At 52.4% G+C, this 20,881-nt stretch overlaps 1 protein-coding gene and 1 non-coding gene across 6 annotated transcripts in view; one reads left to right on the top strand and one right to left on the bottom strand.

Moving 5' to 3' along the window:
• Positions 1–1,965, bottom strand: part of LOC109461204 (uncharacterized) — a 55,002-nt gene extending 53,037 nt beyond the window's left edge. For both annotated transcript variants that reach the window (XR_012493804.1, XR_012493806.1), the window contains exon 1: positions 1,827–1,965. This is a non-coding gene — a transcript (uncharacterized LOC109461204). The remainder of the gene's footprint in view (positions 1–1,826) is intronic.
• On the top strand, positions 1,013–20,092 carry IL17RA (interleukin 17 receptor A). 4 transcript variants are annotated; one of them, XM_074325141.1, is made up of 13 exons: positions 1,013–1,314; positions 7,203–7,227; positions 7,921–8,067; positions 8,911–9,023; positions 10,251–10,377; positions 12,010–12,057; positions 12,147–12,202; positions 13,030–13,113; positions 13,459–13,540; positions 14,280–14,291; positions 14,557–14,658; positions 16,624–16,665; positions 17,243–20,092. In XM_074325141.1, the coding sequence occupies exons 1-13, from the start codon at positions 1,177–1,179 to the stop codon at positions 18,730–18,732; spliced, it is 2,466 nt and encodes an 821-aa protein (XP_074181242.1). In that variant the 5' UTR covers positions 1,013–1,176; the 3' UTR covers positions 18,733–20,092. The 4 variants fall into 4 exon arrangements, with proteins under 4 accessions (XP_074181242.1, XP_019612834.2, XP_074181241.1 ...); XM_019757275.2 differs by having other exon boundaries at positions 1,015–1,314; positions 12,147–12,310; XM_074325142.1 differs by lacking the exon at positions 7,203–7,227 and adding an exon at positions 7,269–7,607 and having other exon boundaries at positions 1,179–1,314; positions 12,147–12,310.
• The last annotated feature ends 789 nt before the right edge of the window (positions 20,093–20,881 follow it).

The following is a 20,881-nucleotide window of genomic DNA, read 5'->3' as shown; positions in this document are numbered from 1 at the left end:
AGTCTGCCAGTAGCAGAAAAGGGCGGTGGGTGCCTTAGACAGAGAGAAAAATCCCCCGCCCGGATATGGGAGCTCCAGTCCAGGTGAGTGGAAAGCAAAGGGAGAAGCTGAGTGCGTCTAGATTGCACTGGCGCCAAAGGTCAGGGAAAGGCACTTGGATTTGATAGGGAGGGAAATACGGACGGTGGTGGGTTTAGGATGGAGGAAGGGGATAAAAATACAGTTTTCTAAACGGAAATGTGTCTAGAGCATGTAGGATGAAACAGGAAGGCAAGGCTGAAAACCACCAACGGGGCAGGAGGGAGTGGCAGGAGCACAGAGGAAGGGACCGCGCAGGACTAGGGATGGAGAGGAGAGATGCAGTCGGCCCGCGTTCTGAAGGTTGAATCATCACAACCGGAGACTAACGTCCGGTGTGTATGGAGCCGAGGACTGTCCCTCAGCAGACGGAGAGTAAGTCTCTCCGGAAACACGACACTCTGGGCGCTGGGGAGACACACAGTGGTACGAAGCCGGGTGGCTGGCCTCCGGGGATCGCGTCTCCCCGAGTTCGCGTCACACCTGCGGGAAATGACTGCTCCCACTTCCTCCCCCGGCTTCGGGCCGGGAACGCGCCGGGACTCGAGCCGCCCCTGCCTCCTGAGGAGAACGGAAAGCCAGAGCAAGCAGAGCAGAGGAGAAACGGGGTGAAAAGGGGGGTGCAGTAAAGAGAGACAGGGACTAAGAAGACAGACTTCCGTTGAGACTCGAGTTGGGGCCTGACGTCAAAGGACCCAGAGGAAAGCAAAGAAGTAGGACCAGGAGCGACAGCAAAGGGGAAAGGACGAAAATCGAACTACCCGGGGCGGGCGAGAGCGGGATGAAACGTGGAGCGGGCTCAGGCTGGAGGGCGAGCGGACGCCGGCCCGCGCGTGGGGTCTGCGGCGGGAGCCGGCTGTGGGCGGGGAGGAGCGCGGGCAGGGCGCGCACCTGGGCCGCGCGGCGGGGGAGGGACCGGCGGAGGGACGCCACCAGCCGGGAGCCCTCCCCTCGGTGCGTCCCGCCCCTTAGCTGGGGTGGAAGCCGGAAGCGGGCGAAGTTGGCGGACTCCGGACGGCGGAGCCCAGGGAACCCCGGGTGTTCGATCGCTGCGCCCCCAGCCCCGGGCAGCGCGCTCCGCCACAGTGCCGCGGGGTCATGGGGGCTCCGCGCCACCGACCGCCGGTCGTCCCGGGGCCCTCGCTGGGGCTGCTGCTGCTGCTCCTGAGCGGGCCTGCCCCGGGTCGCGCTTCCCCGCGGCTCTTGGACCACCCGGCACCTGTCTGCTCCCAGCAGGTGAGACCCCCGCCGCGCCCTGGAGGAGCGCGGGAGCAGCCAGGATGCTGCGGGGCGGAGGGGCGAAGGCGGCGGGGCGGGCGGCCAGGAGGCCGGAGCTCGGGACCCTTGCGAGGTGGGCAGGAAGTCCGTGCTGGGGTCTCAGAGGGAGTCAGGGCTTGGGCACAGGGAGCGGGTGCACCGGGCAGGACCGTCGGAGCAGCAGGAGTTGCGGTATGGACCCGGGAGAAGAGGGAGTCAGCGGAGAAAAGAAATCACGCACCGGGTGTTGCACAACCTGGCCGGCATCCTGGGCGGGAGGGACACCTCCGCCGGGGCCCACGGTTTGGGGAAGGAGACCGGGGCCCGGCCGGAGAGGCGGGGCGAGGCTGGTTAGAAAGGGGGTGCGGAAGGAGCCTGCGGAGAAGCCGGACGAGACTGGGCAGACCCCTCGTCGTGCTCCCTGCGGACCCCTGCTGTGCCCCGGCGGCCACGACCCGAGCCTGGGAGGCTGAGCCGACTTAAAGACCTACCCTGGAGAGGATCCGGGCAAGTCCGCAGCAGCCAGATCAGAGGGTGGGGGCCGCGGTGGATCTCAACCCACTTCCCCGGGGGGAAGGGGAACCTCCTACGGCGGTAGAACCGTGCGCACGAGCCGTGGCTGCCTGAGAGGGCCGCAGGGCCGGAGCCTCCAGTGAAACGTGGCCTGTAACCTTCCAGGGACAGTTGTGCTGAGGGCGGCTGAGGGCTGCCGGCAGACTCGGGGCACTTCCCCAGAGGGGTGAAGCGCTGAGAATGGGGCAGATGAGAAGCCGCCCCTTCAGCTCCCACCAACACCACCACCACTCCGAGCCTGATTAGCATCTGTCAAGTAGTGTCTGAGCTGTTCCCAACAGGAAGTGACACACCCACCCTTTGGGTAGTGGCCCTGTGGTGGAGGATCATCTCAAGGGGGAGAAAAAAGTAGCAAAACACTGTGCCTGCCTGCACCACTTCCCTCCTGTAAGCGCTCGCCTTTCCTCCACTTTCTCAGTGGTTTCCTCAGTCCCTTCTCCTCCGTCACTGCTGGTCCTACCTAAGGAGTAATGCTCAGTGTCTGAGTCAGGATGTGAAACAACCCTAGAGATATTTCTCCTATCTAATTTTGTAGAGAATTTACCAAAAGAGGGTGGAGGGTGAGTGACTATTTAGCAGGGAAAAGATTTTTTTTTTTATGTGAATGAGTTGTGACTCCCGCTATTGGGCAAAGTTGGGGGCATATACTCAGCAGATCCTTCCTGCAGACTTGGTAAGAACTGTTGTGCCCTGGAGGATTCCAAGTTGTCATTGTGATGGCCATTTGCCACATGCCTGCAGAGATCAGGGTGCTGTTGCTGGGAACCAAAACAGTAAGGAAACCCTGTGTCCACGGGACTTAAATCATCTAGGAGGGAAAAGGCTTCAAGGTGGGAACTGTGGTGGGAGGTGGCCTGGAACAGGTGCTCTTTGTATATCCAGTGAGTGTACACACAGTTCCAGCGAAAAGAAAAATAACTTCTAGCTGCGGTGTTCTTTTGATATGAATTGCTCTGGGGGAAGCCACGGAATGTCAGTAGTAAGGGCACAGCCTGATTCCAGAGAGTGCTGTGGTGAGATGCTTATTGGCCAGATTTGTCTGTGATCTGCAGGCTCCTCCTTCCACTTGCTCTGCTCACAGACGGTGACAAACAGCTTCCTTGCTTTATTGACTAGTCCCTTTAAAAAGCAAGAAACTACACCCTTCAGATTTCTCTCCCTCAGCTGGTGTTGTAGTGGATGCAACGCCATACAGTGAGGAGAGGGAAAGCCACAAACTTGACCTCAGAGGATCCGGGTTTATATCCTGACTTTACCACTTACAGTCTGCAACCTTGGGCATTTTCGGCTGCGTGCACCTGTGTTTCCTCATTTCCACAATGAAAAGGCTGGGTGAGCCGTCTGAAAGTGGATCCACACCACTTTCCAGAATGTTACTGTCTATCCAGAGCCTCGTTGGATTTAGCGCTCAGTGACTCACAAAATGAGAGGAGGATCGGAGGGGACTTCCCTTGTCTGTTCTGTTCCTAGCCCGGTGCTGCAAAGATAGGATGTGGGGGCTTGATAAGTATTTGTGGAATAAAAGAACACAGAAATGAGTGAATGATGAATAAATGGTTAGTTCTGCTTGAAAAGCAGTGATAAACTGAGACCAGGCCTAGCACTCTTTCTGGCCTCCTTGATTTAGTACCTCAAAACCCAGATGACTTAAGTTCCCCCACAGAAATCAATACTGGAGGAACCGTAAGTAATTGCAGTTCCCTGGGCAGTCTTTTGTCGGCCCCTCCTCCTGCCAGGGCTTTATCAGGTTTCCTTGACTGTCAACTGGGGGAAAAGAAAACCCACAATGGAAAACGGTGACTTGGAGTTGGTCAGCGTGGGTGTTAACACAGTTTTTTAGCCAGGGTGTGTATAGTGTTAGAAATTCATTTTTGTCCCTGAGCACTTGCAGTTTTGACTTGTGGTAGAACAACTGTTTTGTTTATCTTCTGGTTGCCAGAAGCTGCTTTCGGCCGTGCCATTCTTTCAAAGTGTAAAAAGTTGAGTTCTGTGGATGCTCTTGGGTGGTGTAGGCATCTGGGCAGTCAGGCCTGGAGGATCTGCTGGTGGTAGAACCCGCAAAGTGAACAGGTGTCTTGGCCATCATATCTGACTTCTCACTGCTCCTGTCAGGCAGCCGTCCATTTAGAGACTAACATCGAATAGCAACCGGAAGTGATGCGATGCAGGGAAGAGGACACTTAGCTGAGTCAGAGGCCTGGGCTCCCATCTCGTCCACTCTGCAGCCCCGGTCAGTCTCCCCACTGCTTGGAGCCGGTGACTTCTCTATCAGAGGAGACGAGCCTCACTAACAGGGTCATGGGGAGAGCAAAAGTGCCAGACCGCATGGGCTGTGGCCTTGAGAAGTGCCAGGTTTGCCTACAGCTTTGTGCAGGCGTTCGTTTGCATGTATAACTTCATGCAGCGCTCACAACACCCTGCCAGGCAGGCGTGATTCACCTGTGTTAGAGAGGCTAGGTGACTGGCCCAGGGTCACACCCTAGTGAGTGCTGAGCTGAGAATCAAAGCAGGGCCTTCAGAACTTCTCTTCACCAGGCACTTGCTAGTGGCCATTGAATACACAGAGCAGTCTTTTATTTCTTCCTTTTAATCTTCACCACTATGGATAGAGAATATTGGCCCACCGTGGTGGGTGTCCCTCTTCCGATTTAGAGAGGCAGTATAGCAGTGATTAGGAGGTTGGGTTCTGGAACAAAGCTTTGTGGGCTTGAATATTAGCTCTGTGGGACCTTGGGCCACTTAGCTGACCTGCCTCTGCCTCAGTTTTTTCATCAGTAAAAATAGGATAATGGTACTTACGTTAGAGGGCTGTTATAAAGATTACATGAGGTATGTGTATAAAATGCTGTTCCCCAAAGACAATCACTTATACTCCTTTTAGTTATTGCTTCTGGCATTTGTCTCCATCTTTCTGAATATACTTATATTGTCAATGTTAGATATTGTCTATTGACTTATAATAGATGAAAATCTGAATGTCTTATATTGCCCTCTTCCCACTGCTTTTCCTCCCAAGCTTCTCATTGTAGTGATATCACAATTTTAGTTAAATTCATAGTCAGTGTCTATATTCTAACAAGTAAATAATATTCACTAATGAGGCAAGTATGTGTACTTTCTATTATATTTCTTTTTTGGTATAACTTCTTTAATTGTTTTAATTCTTAACTTCTATAATTTTCCACTCTTAGATTCTATAATTTTCTAGTCTTAGATTTTTCTGTCAGATTTGTTATGTCTTTTTCTGCAAACATCAGCTGTTCCATCAATTTCATTCCCTTTTCCTCCAGAGAACTTCCTCCTGAGCCCTGTGTTCTCAGCTCCAATGTGGACTGATTACTCTCTAGGCCTGTGGCACCATTGTCATACTAAATATCCTGTCATGATTAAAGCTCCCATGTCCTAGATCCTGTGTCTTCCTTCCCAGAGGTTAACACCCTCATTTTGCTGGAGCATATCCTCCTGTAATTTGCTAGGAAAAGGTATGAGGGATGGAGATATATCAAGGTCAAAGAGCCAGTTTCTTGCCCTCTGTGCACCAGTCCAAGGAGTCTCAAGTGGGAGGAGAAATAGAGTGTTCAAGGCAGCAGAGGCAACTAGAGGGATCTTGTTGTTGAACATGTGAGGAGTGTCGTGCAGGGCTGTGATGGTCCTGGGACCAGTAGTGAGAACTAATCCCGAGGAGCTGGACAGGATACAGAAAGTCTGGAACTGGTATCCCAGAAAGGTAGGTTATGGATGAAATGGCACGCTTAGAGTCGCTTCTGGAGCATGTTTAGGACATTATCCCTTCATCCTCTTTGTGAGTGAACCATGGTGGAACAGCGTCTTCCCCCTCCCGTTCCTTTGCCCTGCCTCTCTGGTCCCTCTTGAGAGAAAGGCAGGTGCGGACCCAGTGCCCTATTGACATGCATCTACCAAGTCTCTGTTGTCCTTAGAATCACATTCTGGTCCACTTCCACATCAGACTGTCTTCTGCTCCACAGGATGTGTTTGGTCCATTTTACCAGTGAAGATAACTGAAAACACCTGAGCCTGGGTCCGCCTTGCTCCACAGCCAAGTCTGAGGGTGTGGAGGTCCCCCATATAATAGTAGCTTCTGTTAATTGAGTCCTTGTTATACGCCAGGCTCTAAAGAAGGGGAGCCAGTAATTAAAGAGCAGACATATGTGCCAGACACTGGACAAATATCGTCTCATTTAGCAGGCGGTGCGATGGTTCTCTGAGCACTGCAGCCAACACAATTCCTCATGATTCTCGTAGGGCTTCTCGTAAGTAAGCTTCCTGTCGAACAGTGTGGGAGCGTGTATCATTGCGCTTAGTTGTATAACTAGTACACAGGTACATTCCCATTATTTGAAACTGTTTATAATATAGACATCTAGCGTGAAAGGCACCTTACACACACGCCACCATCACTACCAGCCCACCCCCTGCCCAAGATCTTTATTTCAGTTTGCATCATTTAATCTTCAACAACACTATGAAGTTGGTACTGTGCTTTTTCTGATTTTACAGTTTAACAAATCGAGGTTTGCAACGTTAGGTATTTTGAGGTGACTCAGCTCCAGGGGTGTACGAGTATGTGTGTGTTTGCCAAAGCAGAATCCGCTGGCCAAACTTAGTCCCAGTGGTTAATTTCTCTAAAACTATTTTTAATTGGGATTTCTGAATTTGGCCCTCCAGATCCCCTCTGGGTTAGAAAGGAGTTCACACAGTAGGAGGCAACTTAATTTATCCGTGTCCTTCAGTTTCCTCATCTATGAAGTGGGGCTAAGGACACTTAAGTAGTCGTAAGTGTGTTAGAAGATTCGTGAGACAATATATATAAATCACCCAGGACAGCATCTGGCACATCTTCCCCAGGGAGTTTGTAGAGACTTAGTAAATTTCAATAACAGGGACTGGGGTTTAGGTTTTCCCCTCTTGCAGTAGTGTTTCCAGATGGCAGATGAAGCCTCAGGGAAGATTAAAAGCCCCAAGGCCCCACAGGAGAACCTTCTCAGTGTCTTTTAAAGTTGGAAGGCTCCCGGCCCCTCCCGGCTACTCAGAAAACACCAGTTCCATTTTGCCATCCACTATTCCCACTCCTCATTCTGTTTGTCCTCAGTTGGGCAGCATGAGAAAAGTGTGAGGGGAATATGGTCCTCCTCCCCAGACTGGGCCCCTGAAGTGAGACAGGAGGGCTGTGTATATTTTATTCTTGAGAATGAGCCAGAGGGAAATGTCTGGAGCCTGACTTGTGAATTAAAGTTCTTTCAAAGCTGAAATTACCTCTTTCTTTTTTCCCACAGGAGCTAAACTGCACAGTCAAGAATAGTAAGTCGTCTTTTTTTGTTCTTGTTGCTTTGTTAATAAAGTGCTGACCTCGTGCGGATCCCTGACAGAAGTGCCGCCATTCCTCTTCCGATTGTGGATGAGGGCTACTTGAGCAGGAGGTGTCCTTGAAAACCTTGGATGCACACCTGCACTTCCTATCAAGAATATTCATTATGCAAAAGCCAGGAAGTGAGAAGCAGAACTGTCCTTTGGATTTTGAGAGTATCTTCTGGGATGCTGCCTTCGTGTGTCTGTAATCCAACTTGGTTTGCCAGAGCTTGTCACTGTAAAGTGAGAGACATCTGTGCTGTTGATTTTGTTTTGTTTTAAGTGAAGACGGAGGCACATGTTTCAAGTGTCTGTGCTAATTAGGCACCCTGGTATATAAAAATAAAACAGCTCTTTTCTCTACCCCATCTTTCCTCTGCCCCCATTTCCAACCAATGCTTCATCTCAAAACCAAGTCATGTGCTTTGTCTTCTCTCCTGAAATGCCCTTGAAACTTCAGAGCTATGCAGTGACCCCAGACAAGGAGAAAGGGGGGAAGAAAGGGAAGCTGAGACCCCACCAAGGATCTTAGGCCCCTGAATGTTTAAGATCCAACTCTCTGGGCCTGCTGCTGGGCACCTTGCTTGCATGTTTCAGTTTCTTACAGAGCACGCAAGCCTCTGACTTCTGCTTTTCCTGCTACAGGTACCTGCCTGGATGACAGCTGGATCCACCCTCGAAACCTGACCCCCTCGTCCCCCAAAGATGTCCAAGTGCGGCTGCACTTTGCCCACACCCGGCGCGGAGACCTCGTCCCTGTGGTTCACATCGAATGGATCCTGCAGACAGACGGTGAGTGGGCGTGTCAGCAGGTCCCATGGGATTCTGCCCACCTCCAGGTGAACCCCCAGACAAGACCACAGGCTCTCCCATCAGACTTAGAATTGGGTTCCCAGTCCTGTGCTCAAGCATGAAGGCCCAAATTTTGTCCTGAAAGGATCCATTCATGCACTGAATACTGTTTCAGTGTTTTAGATATTAACCCCCAGTATGTTTTTGTCCTACCATCCTTCACGAAAGGCCTTCCTTCAGCCTAAAATCTTTATCACCATGTGGGATGGGGGGAAGTCACGTGGTTAATTCTGTAACTGCAGTACCAGGTATTTACTGGAAAAATGGTAACACCTTTGCCAGCCTGCTTTTTCCTTTAATTTAGGGGCTGCCATTTTTAAAACAGCATCCCCAAATCTCTTAGGGATAGAGAGTTGTATTACAGAACAGAGAAGATTGGGGTTAAGGACAACCAGCCCCAGATTTGCGAACAGGGCCCGGGGAGTTCTCTTTGTAAGTCCCCAGCTCCTATTGCTGTTGCTACCTCTTCAAGGATGGTAGGAATGGCCGCGTTTGACACCCATGCCCTGTTGCCAACGCTCTCACCACAAACTTGCAAAGCCTTTGCTTCTAGCCCACTATAAAGTATTGCTTGTTCTGTGTAGCTGAGAAGTAACTGTCTGCAGGGCAGGAGGCTAACTTAGGCCCAGGAGTGAACTGGGAGGAACAGGAAGTGGAGGGTTGGGTAAGCTAGGCAGATTTTCTTTTAAGAGTGAACAAGCATAACTAACGGGGAAGTGACACGCCCAGTGGTTTGTCCCGTTGACCTGCATCTGTGTCTGCTCTCCCCCCTCTGACCTTCAGCCAGCATCCTCTACCTGGAAGGCGCAGAATTATCTGTTCTGCAGCTGAACACCAATGAGCGGTTGTGTGTCAAGTTTGAGTTTCTCTCCAAACTGCAGCATCATCACCAACGGGTAAGAGTCCAGCTCATGCGTGGACTGTGTTCCTCTGATGATCATGGGGAGCAGAACATGTTTTTGAAAACTTCCCAGACGAGCCTCCCCTGCTTTTCCTTCCAGCCTTCCCTAGCTGGTCCCTGAATGAGGAGAGCCTTCCCAGCCCTGCCTCCTGCCATCTTTACTTGTAACTGACATTAATGTGGGCCCTGCCTCCAGAAGGAATGATGTTGCCCAGATCAGGGAACCATAGTGGGTGGGACACATGTAAATGAGTTCTGCAGCAATTTCTGCTCATCTTGCTATTCACAGCTAGTAGTAAATTGTTGACTCTTGTTCAGTTCGTTTAAAGCAGTGGTTCTCAAAGTGTAGTCTCAGGAACAGCCTATCAGTGTGACCTGGGAGCTTGTTAGAAATGCAGATTCTAGGGCTCCACCCAGACCTGCCTAGTCAGAAACTGGGGTGGGGCCCAGCAACCCTTTTACAAGCCCACCAAGTAGTTCTGATGCAAGCTCTAGTAGAAAACTGCTAGTTTAAATCTGCAAAAAGTGACCATTTGCAGATCTCCCACAGACACAGGAAGCAGACAGATTCCCCTCCCTAATATTTAATTAGGGCCCCCAAACTTGACTGCTAGGTGGGTGGTGAGGACCAGGTGCCTGGATACTTTGAAGCAAAGGACCGCAGCCCCATCAGCAAGGTAGTTCGAACAGGAGCTGCAGTCAGTACCTAGCTTCCAGACTGTCCAGAAAACACCACACACGCCGCCATCTCTGCAGGCCCAGGTGGCTGGAAACCTCTCTAGCCCTCCCTCTGCACTTTTGTGCTCCAGAACATTCTCAAGAGATCCCTGGCTTTCCCATTTAAGGAGGAAGAGTCACTTAACATAGTTTTTAGCTGCGTCTTAGGTACCAGCTCGCCAATGGCCCCAAGTCCCTTGGCTGGGCGCCCTTTCACCACTGCTCTGCACTGTGAGACGGGGTGGGGGCAGGGGCTCTGTGGCTGCCCTAGGATTGGCTTCCCGCATGGCACTCTGCTGATGAGGCCAGATATTGAAATAGGCAGGAAAGACCAGAAGAAACGAGTGAAGACACAGAAGACTCTGATTTGGGGTCTGTGGTGGTTATTTCTTCTTATTTTTGGCTGATCGTTTGGCAGTAGGTAGAGTGGGTGCTTCGGGGGCAGCTGGGTGAGAGGTGTGGTGGCTTCCTGGTCCAACCTCCCTTTTTTTTCCCTTCTCTTCAGTGGCGTTTTACCTTCAGTCACTTTGTAGTAGAACCTGGCCAGGAATATGAGGTGACCGTTCACCACCTGCCCAAGCCCATCCCTGATGGGGACCCCAACCACAAGTCCAAGAACTTCCCCGTGCCTGGTAAGAGCCCCTACCCAGCTCTTCCCCTCACCCATGGCTCTGCAGAAGAAACCAGCAGGATGCCCAGACGTCAGCCTCCCTGCTTAGCTGGACAATGGCTGCCATTGTCAGCATGTGGCACCCACAGCACACAGATGCCAGGGACGGGGAGCTCTTTGCGGTGTGGCTGCAGCCTCTGTTCCCTGGAGGCAGATCCCATTCTCTGTTGGCACAAACAGTGGATATTGGCCCAAGACCCCAGGAGTTTTAAGGGAACCGGCGTCCCTCTCTTTGTCTAGAGAAGCACAGTCCCTGCCCAGGAAGTATCAGGAATACAAGCCACTCTTGGAAGAGTTGTAACCCCTGTTCCCAGCCTCGTCCCAGCTTCCGTCCCCTTGTTTTTCACTTTTACCCCACATCTTACCTGTGTTTATCTAGCACCATCCCACGTATGATACCATCTCCTCTTCCCCCACTGATCCATCCTGCCCATGAATACTGCCAGGTTTATCTTCAAAAACGTCCTGCAGTGTGTGTACAGCTTCTGTTTTCTCTGTCCTCTTCAGAATGTCAGCCACAGCCCATAACACTTCTCATTGTTCAAAGCCAACTACACTTGGAATGCCAGACCCCTTAAGGACGGGGTCTGGGCCTTACACCCGTTTGTGCAGTCACCAAAACCTCTCAAATTGCCTTGCATGTAGCAGGTGATCAGGAAATGCTTGTTAAGGACGATGATGACCTTCATCTCTGGAGTACCCCCTACACACACCCCACTCACACTATCTGCTCACCCTACTTTATTTTCCTTCATCTTATTCGTCACTCCCCGACATAATATCGTCATAGTATATTTGTAACATTATATCATGCTATTCGTTGTATTGGCCTCCTCTACCGGAACGTGATCTCTGGGCAGGGACTGTCTTATTCACCACTGTATCTCCAGCGTCTAGAGTGGTGCCTGACACATATTGGGCGCTCCATAAGTACTTGTTGAGTGAGTGATTCTCCCCAGTCCCCTCCCCTGTCCCTAAAGTAGACTGAAGTAGTCCCTGTCACTCCCCAGCAATTCATACCTGTCACGTGTCTTCTTAAACCAAAGTAAAAATGCTACAGTCAAGGAAATTAGGGAAGGGGATCAAGAAGATATCTGGAGCAGTGGTCCTTTAGGTAGTTCCCAGAATTTGATAGAAAGACAGATTCTCAGGACCCCCCATCCCTCCCCCCGCCACCTGCTGAATCAGAAACTACTGATGATGGCGCACATAAAAGTTCAAGAAAAACTGCCGTGGAGGAACAAAGAACAAAATTCTCCCTTATAAAAAGTCAGAGGCAACCCTGGAGAGGAAGCGGCAGCGGGGAGAGAAGGAACTGGAGTGGACCGAGACTCTGGCCACCCAAAGCAAGCCCAGGAGAAATACACTTGAATCCAGAGGGTTCCCTGAGAGAGGAGGGATGAGACAGCCTGGTCCACCCCAGTGCTGTGGCCCTCGGTCAAGGGCCACAGTCCAGTCCTGGGGCTTGCTTTGAAGGGACCATCCTTGAACAGGCTCCCCAGAAGGAAAACTGTTATCCTGGTGTCAGCAGTCTAGAAGAGCCAAGTTTCCAAGGCAGAGGCTTAATGGTTTCCTTTTGCTTCCGGATCTGCAGACTGCAAGGACCCCAGGATGAAGCACACAACACCATGTGTGAACTCAGGTAACTGCGGCTGTAGGCCTTGCCAGGGAGGCTTTACCTGGGTGCACATTCCCTCTCCTCACCGCAGCCTGTGTCTGTGCCCTGGACAGGCAGCCTGTGGGACCCCAACATGACCGCGGACATCCTGGAAGCCCACCAGCTGCGGGTGAGCTTCACCCAGTGGAGTGAACCTACCCGTTACCAGATCCTGCTCAGCAGTTCCCCACGCACAGAGAACCAGACATGTTTCCAACACGTACTGAATATACCTGCGGTAACTCCCTACCACTCTTCACCCCTCCGACATAGCTCAGAGCCCCCCTCCAAGCCCCAGCCTCCCCTGCTGGTGCTGACAGAACTGTTGCCAGAAGCGCAGTGCTCGGCGCTGTGCTCAGGCAGTACCGATCCGGCTGCGTGGCTCTTCCTCCTGCCTTTCCGTATGTAGGTGATAGACAGTGCAGTGGATTCTGTGCTGCAGGTTTCCTTCTGCTCCTACAGTCTGTGGCTGATAGCGTATGGTTGGTCTCTGCCCTGCCCACCACCCCCGTCCTTTGTGTCCTGCCCTCCCCCACATCCTCCTTGTTCTCTTTTTGTCCTCCTCTGTTTATTCCACTGATTTCAAAAAGGATTTGAAGATGTTTTAAATGCAGAAATGAAGACAAAGGGGAAATAAAGATGAAGCAATAAGATAAAGCCAGGGCTCAATGAGCACAGAAAATGTGCCACGCTACTGGGTGTAAGCACAGACTTGTCCCCGCCATCCCCAGCAGCCACAGCAAACAGGAGTACCAGTCACTAGCTGTGTTTCTGGGTTAACAGCAGCCCCAATACACTGGGGAAATGTCATTGTCCTGGAGCAGAAACCTGAAAGGTGTTTGTCCCACTGGCCTTCGTGAGGGCGCACTGACTGGTGGGGAAGGTTGTCCCTAGCTTCCTGCAACACTACAGTCAGCTCTGGTCCAGCTAACCTACCCATCCTCTCCCTCCCTTTAGCCCACAGGAGAGGATGTCCACCAGCGGTCCAACGTCACGTTCACCCTACCAAACATTGATTGGTGCTGCCACCACCAAGTGCAGGTGAGTGAGGGGTGTAGACAAGTATGGGATGGTGTGCACAGGTGGGCATTCCTGCTAGATGGGCAAGGGAAGGAGGGAGGGCAGCTTGTGGACTGGCGCTCTCTAAGGACCCAAAGCCACTACTGTGTGAGACGCCCTGCCTGGCAAGGCAGCATCTCTGCCTTCTCCGGCCCCTGCTCTCCCAGCTTCATCTGGGCAGGGCTCCTTTGACCCCCCTTTCTCGATGGGCAGTCTACCTTACAACCACAGGACGATGCTGGAGCCTCCAGCCAGGGTCCGTGACTCTGCTGGCAGGAAAGCATCAGTGAGGCTTCCTCTCTCCCCTGCTCTTCTCTGCCCTCACAGATTCAGCCCTTCTTTAGCAGCTGTCTGAACGACTGCCTCAGACACCCCATGACGGTCCGCTGCCCACATACTCGTACTCCAGGTAGGAAGCATATGGCTCTCCTGGGGCATATTTGGGGTGAGAGTGGATGAAGGTCAACAGCTTGACCTGAACCCTGACCTGGTCCTAAGGATGGAGCAGAGTTTAAGCTGGAGTGATTCAGGCCTGCGGTGCAGGGCTTTGGAGACACTCTCCTGGATTGAACTCCTGACTGCCTTTCATTAGCTGTGTCGCCTTGGGCAGAGCCCCTCATCTGTCTGATCCTGTACTTCTGTGACAGGAAACATGGGGATGTTACTGTCATAGAGTTGCAGTTATATACGTGTACAGAACAGAGCATTTTAATGTGTCATTGCTTTTCATCCTCACAAGTTGTGAGTCAGAGTACCTAGAAATGGAGAATCCCTCCCCCAGGTTCATAGATGAAGAAACTGAGGCACAGAGATGTTACATAATTTGTCCAAGATCACACGCATGGACGTGGCAGAGCCCACTCAGCAGCCATGTGCAGCCTAACGTGGCTACAGTCAGAGCTGCTCCGGAAGCAGCAGATGTTGCTCTGGCCTGGATGCGAACCCCAGCCTGCCGGGGGAGGTGGGGCATCGCTAAGTAGACTGGCAGCTCATATGTTTCCTGTAGATGGTTTCATCGAGTTTACCCATATCTAAACTGCTCAGTGCAGGGCCAAGGTCATTACCAGGCCCTCAGTGGATGTCAGTGATAGTTGTGTGATTTCTGCTAATAATTAAAAATAACTCCTTTCCCTTTGTTCTCCTTGCAGACCAGATTGTAGGTAAGCCCAGTGTTCCTTCCCGTAGTGTGCTGCAGGAGCCCCGAGGGGACATTCCTCAGAGGCCACAGGAGACGTCCCTGGCAGAGCCTGGCATGTAGTCAGGCACACAAGACTGAACCAAGAGACCCGCCCGGGCGGGGGGTGGAGGGCTGAGATCACCAGCCTGTCCTGGTGCAGGCCAGAGAGGCCAGGCAAGGGGCTGGGCAGCAGGGCTGGCGTGGCAGGCCTCCCTGCCACATCACTCATGCTGTTCTGCTCGCCACAGGCTACATACCCCTGTGGGTGTATGGGTTCATCACGGGCATCTCCATCCTACTGATAAGCTCCGTCATCCTGCTGGTCCTCTGCATGACCTGGAAGCTGTCTGGTAAGGGACAGGCATGGTGGGCGGGGTCTGGGGTTTTCCGCTCTGCCCTTGTCTTTCTTCCTGTGTCCCCTCCCCACTCCAGTCTCTGTGAGGCTATGCTCAGAGGACACCCATCAGTCTCAAATTTTGTACAGACATCACCTGTTGTCAAGAACTCAGAGCCTGTAGTAAAGGCTGACCTGGGCTCAGATACCAGCTCCAGCACTTACATCTGGGCAAAGTACTTAATTCTCTGAGCCTAGGCTCCTCTGTTGTAAAATGGAAATTATAAAGATGCCTACATCATAAAACGGTTGTAAAGATTACATAAGATAGTGCATATGAGCTCTTAGCATACAGCCTGGCACATGGTATTTGCTCAGTATGTGCTGGTTACAATTGCATTTATTGCTACTCAAATCAATGTTATTAAAATCAGCAGGTTGGAAGGAGCTAGGGTAGAGATTCCCTGTTAGACATAATCAGCCAGGCAGGTGGAGCAACCTGAGCGACCCCATCCTGCAGCCCCCAGACTTGTACCCCTGAGGTCAGGGAGAGTAGTATGACCTGGGACAGCATGATGTGACGGAGAAGGCTCCAGGGACCTAGGGCACAGGGCTGTGCACCCTAGTACTGCCTCACTGGTTTGTCGTCATAAGCAAGTTGCTTAACAAACTTAGATTCGGTTTTTTTTCTGGAAAATGGGGTCATGACGCCTCCCTCTCAGGGCTGTGGTGAGGATTACATGACATAGCAAGGAAGGTGCTTGTTGGTGGGCGTTAATAAATATGGGTTCCTCTCCCTGCTCAGCCCTCTCTGTCCAGGCGCTCTCAGGAGAGAACATGGGTCTTCCTTCAGGTTATGGGGCTCACCTTTCCCTCCTCCTCCACGACCTTGGGTTCCTCCTTCAACGATCTGGGAGGCCATTTCCCCATTTACAGGGCTTATCGGGATTAGGTATTTAATCAGTATTCACTATTACTGTGCAGTGGGAAGAACACCGGGCCAGGCAGACCTATTGAGCGGGTCCTTCTCCAGAGGATTATTGGGAGGGTCAAATGAGTTAACCTCTCTGTGAGTGCTTTATAAACTGTAAAGCTCTCTATAAATGTGAGAGAGGCACCTTGTTTTTTTTTCTGCAGTTGCACTTCTGACCTTTCCTGAAGTGCCCCCCAACCACGGGGTGAAAGAAGGGACAGGAAAGAAACCTCACTCATTGACTGTCTTTTGACAGTTCTGGGAAAAGGCCCAAAGGGTGGGGATTGAAATGAAGGCTCTTAGTATCTTCCTTGGCCATCCATGGCTTCTATTCCTCCCATCCTGGTCACCGAGTAGTTGATTCCTGCACTGCAGTTTCCTTCATTGCGTCTCTGAGGGGAGCAACTACTCAAGTATGTTGGTTTCCCTTCCTCACCTCAAAAATACCAGGAGGAAATGTCATCACTCCCGGTGGAGGCTACTTCTGCAGATATGTTGTAAGATTTATGCCTCTTACAAGGACACCTCTGGGCAAGGGCTTTTCCTCAAGTGGGGAGTTTCCTTGGGTGTGGCCAAATTGCGGGGAGGGTACACCAGGACTGTAATGAGGGGGCCAGAGGGGAACCCACAGTCACCATTCTGGGCATTCTGGCTGGGTCAGTGCCACAGAACACTTGTGGCCCCAGGTGACTGTACGATGTGCCAAGCACTTCACATACACAATCTAATTGAATCCCCCATCACAGAGCCACTTTACAGAGAAAGAAACTGAGTTTCTGAGGCATTAGTAACTTTCCCAGATCTCACCGCTCATCATGGCGGTAGGGTTCACATCTGAGCAACTCCACACAGTATGATCTCTCTGCAAAGGCCAGGAAGTAACTGCTGTCTCGGCTGCCTCCCTTGTCAGTAGTCCTTTGTCAGGTGGGGCAGGGCTCCCGTCAGGTGCCCTGTGAGCTGGTTCCTATTTCTCTTCCAAAAGAGCCACTCCAGTGTTTTTCTTTTCAGGGTCTCATCATGAAAAATATGGCGATGACACCAGAGACACAGGTCAGTGTTTCCTGGTGTGGGTGGGCTGCGTTTGGTGAGTGTTTTTAAAGGTGTGATGGAGGGTTCTCCTGAGATCCATGGGTGGGTTGCTTTCTGCAGTTTAACTCCTGAGTCCCTTCAGGAGACCTCACCTTTAAAGGACCCGCCTTCTGCACCCCCACACAGAGGGAACCTCAAATGGCAAGGCTGGAGTAATGTTTTTAAATCACTTGGGCAAGGAAAGGAAGGGAAGTTACCATATTTTGTGAAAAGAGGTCCTCTCTATAACAGACGTTTCTGTTCCATAGGCTGGTCTTTGTGCCTTTTCTTTTTAATTAAAATAATTAAACTATAGACTAAAGGCCAGATAAAAATGCAAGAGAGGCAGATTCTTTTTCCAGAAGGCAACAGACTGTGATTTTTTTTCAGGCAGCCCAAACAGGTGAAACAGCAACATTTGGCTTATTCCAAGGCCTCAGTTGCATTTCTTAGGCTAGGGAGCCGAGCTCTGACTGATCCCTGCCCTTGGCCTGTGGTGCAAGGGGCAGCGCAGACACACACTTGAATCTGTGGCCTTGGCTTCCCTTGTTCCCCCCAGATGTCCTACCCACCACTGGCCTGACGCCCCCTCCCCTGAGACCCAGGAAGGTCTGGATCGTCTACTCCGCCGACCACCCCCTCTACGTGGATGTAGTCCTAAAGTTCGCACAATTCCTGCTGACCGTCTGTGGCACTGAAGTGGCCCTTGACCTGCTGGAGGAGCAGGTCATCTCAGAGGTGGGGGTCATGACCTGGGTGGGCCGCCAGAAGCAGGAGATGGTAGAGAGCAACTCCAAGATCATTATCCTGTGCTCCCGAGGCACCCGGGCCAAGTGGCAGGCCATCCTCGGCTGGGAGGAGCCGGTCGTGCAGCTTCGATGTGACCACAGGAAGCCCGCGGGGGACCTGTTCACAGCGGCCATGAACATGATCCTCCCAGACTTCAAGAAGCCAGCCTGCTTCGGCACCTACATCGTCTGCTACTTCAGTGAGATCAGCAGCGAGTGTGACATCCCTGAGCTCTTCAACATCACTTCCAGGTACCCACTCATGAACAAATTCGAGGAGGTTTACTTCCGGATCCAGGACCTGGAGATGTTTGAACCTGGCCGGATGCACCGTGTTGGGGAGCTCACAGGGGAGAACTACCTGCAGAATCCCAGCGGCTGGCAGCTCAAAGAAGCCGTGGGGAGGTTCCGGGAGTGGCAGACTCGGTACCCTGACTGGTTTGAGCGCGAGAACCTCTGCTCGGCAGATGACCAGGACCTCGCGTCCCTGGACGAAGAGGTGTTTGAAGAGCCACTGCTGTCCCCAGGAAAAGGAATTGTGAAGCAAAAGCCAGTGGTGCGGCAGCCTGCCCCTGAGGGCCGCCTGGTGATGAATTTGCTCGGCGCTGAGGACGGGCAGGGAGTGGTGAGACTGCAACCTCAGCTGCTGGTGGCGCAGACCCTCCAAACCGCGGTGCTGCCGGTGATCGCGGGCCCTCCCGCTCAGGCCCAGGCCGTGGAGCCTGTCTCCCATGCTGTCGGGAGCCGAGCAGCCCTCCAGTTGGCCATCGTGGAGGGAGGCGAGGCCCGCCCGCTGCTAGAGGGCTGCGGTCCTCGGAGGAACAGTGTCCTTCTCCCCGTGGACTCGGAGGCCCTGCCTATTTGCAGCACCCCGACGGCATCGCCCCACCCCCTCCCGGAGCAGGGCAGGGAGCAGCTGGAAAGCTTGATGCTGTCACTCTTCCAGCAGAGTCTGAGCTGCCAGGAAGGGTGGGAGAGCCCGGCCGCGGCCCTGGGAGACCGGGACTCGCCCTACGAGGAGGAGCAGCGGCAGTCGGTGCAATCCGACCAGGGCTATATCTCCAGGAGCTCCCCGCAGCCCCCTGATGGGCTTATGGAAATGGAGGAAGAGGAAGAAAAGCAGGACCTGGGTAAGGAGGCCAAGCAGCTCTCCCCTGAGGCCCTGGAGAGCCTGAGAAGCCTCCAGCGACAGCTTTTCTTCCAAGAGATTCGGAAGAACTCTGGCTGGGACGGTGTGGAGCCAGAGGGGCCGGTGGCGTAGAGCCTCCCAGATCCAGAGCATTGTAGAAGGGAGTATGTGTGTACGTGGGTGTACACGTGTGTCTGTATATGTGTGTGTATATATTCATGTGTGGAATAGTACCTTTAAAATGTAGACATCTTGATTCTGATGCCTGGGCATACCTCTTAATTTTTCTTTCTGTGACTGGTAATCTTCCAGCCCCACAAAAATCTACAACCCGTTCCCAGGAGCTAGTGGCCATGTCCTTGAGTGTCCGTCATTCATTTATTCATTCATTCAACATTTATTTTGCACCTACTATGTGCCAGACATCTGAGATACAAAGATAAGTTGTACCTGGCATTGGCCCTGACCACCAGGGAGCTTAACACCTAGTGAGAGCAACAGATTAACAAATAGAGGAAGTCGTGCAAGATGTAAAGGCTGAGGAGATGCCTGTCCAGGGCTATGCAGAAGCCCAGAAGGGACACCTGGCCCAGGGATAGATTCCTGGAGGGGGTGCTATATGAGCTGAAGGAGAAGCTAGTTTCCCTGGGCCAAGAGATTGTGGTTGGAGGAGGCACCAGTCCCGGGGAGGCAGCATGTGGGGTAAGGTCTGGGAGATGAGTGGGAGCTGGGCCCATCAGTAAACTGCAGGATGGGCCTGGAGAGGAAGGAGGGAGGCATAACAGATGGGGTGAAGACATAACCAGAGCCCAGGCTGGGAGTTGGGACATCAGACCGAAGGCCTGGGACTCCTTGAATATGAGAAGCTGTTGCCCTGCAGAGGAGGCTGAGGGCCAAACATACCTGGAAGCCACCTCAGCTCATTTTGGAAAGAGACAGGGTAGACATCTGTGATGTGAAAGTGAACACAGGGAGAAAAGTCTGAAACCCTGAGCTCACCTTTTGGCAGTCAGTCAGAAGGAAAGCTATGGCAGAGGATGCTTTGGGGGCTGCTGGCTGGGCAGCACTGGGAGCCGGGAGCCCTCAGCTCCACACTGGGGTCCAGTGGCAGAGGGAGTGGAGTATGAGCTATGGAGGGCCCACAGCAGGGTGGGGAGGCATGTGGCAGGGTAGGAGCGGGAGGGCAGTGAGGATCTGGGCAGGCCTTTTGAGGGGAGAGGAAGGTGTGCCTCTCTGTACTTAAACGTCTGAGGTTCCGAGACATTAGAGGAGAGATGCTAGGGCCCAGTGTGTGAAGTTGTTCCCAGGAGAGTGCACGGGGATGCCATGTGCCCCTGGGGCTGAGGGTTCTCCATCGCCTATGTCTGAGCCGTTAACTATAGCTCCACGTTTCAGCCTGGAGGAGAGGGTTCTGAAATGTGATGAGAAACCAAATATTACAGATGTACGTGTGCGTGAAAGAGATTGTCAATAAAAGAATGAATACATTTAACCTGGTAAGAATTCCTGGTAGTTGTTTTAAGTCACATGTTCCTATAGGTCAAGCAGTTCCAGTTAGAATGCTCTCTTGTAGTGACATTTTGCCAAGTAGCAGCAGGAGCATTGAGGCCTAAGTCCCAGACACAGCACAGCAGCAGCAAAGGACCAGGTGAGGGAGTGCTGTGGGTGGGATGTCTGTGTCCTCTCAAAATTCTTAACACGTTGCGTACGGATCACGAGAATCTTCATGAGGGATTTAAACCCCGCCGTACGCAACGTGTTAAGTTGACAGTCCCCAAGGTGATGGTATGAGAAGTGGAGACTTTGGGGTCTGATTAGGTCATGAGGATGGAACCTCATGAATGGGATTAGTGCCTTATAAAAGAAGCCCCAGAGAGCTTCCTCCATTCTGCCATGTGAGAACGTGGCGAGGTGGTCTTCTGTGAACCAGGAAGCAGGCTCTCCCCAGACACTGAGCCTGGCCATGCATTGATCTTGGACTGCCCAGCCTCCAGAATGTGAGAAAGAAATGTCTGCTGTTGATACTCACGAACTGTTCGGTCTATGTATTACAGCAGCCTGAATGGACTAAGACAGGGAGAAAGGAACAGAGCCCGCCCAGCCACCAGCTTCTCAGTTTCCGTCCTTCTCCAGTAACCCTGGAGCTGGGCATCATTGAGTCCAGATGCCTACCAAGCTCCCTGTGACCAGCTGTTTCCCCAGCTGCCAATAAGCACTGATTAAACGCCCAGAGTGTGGAATACCACTTCCCTTGCTGGAGCCAGGGCTCTACCTGGCAGCA

Source organism: Rhinolophus sinicus, linkage group LG02 (assembly GCF_036562045.2).
Source record: "Rhinolophus sinicus isolate RSC01 linkage group LG02, ASM3656204v1, whole genome shotgun sequence".
Lineage (NCBI taxonomy): Eukaryota > Metazoa > Chordata > Mammalia > Chiroptera > Rhinolophidae > Rhinolophus > Rhinolophus sinicus.
This window is presented reverse-complemented; position numbering and strand designations above follow the sequence as displayed.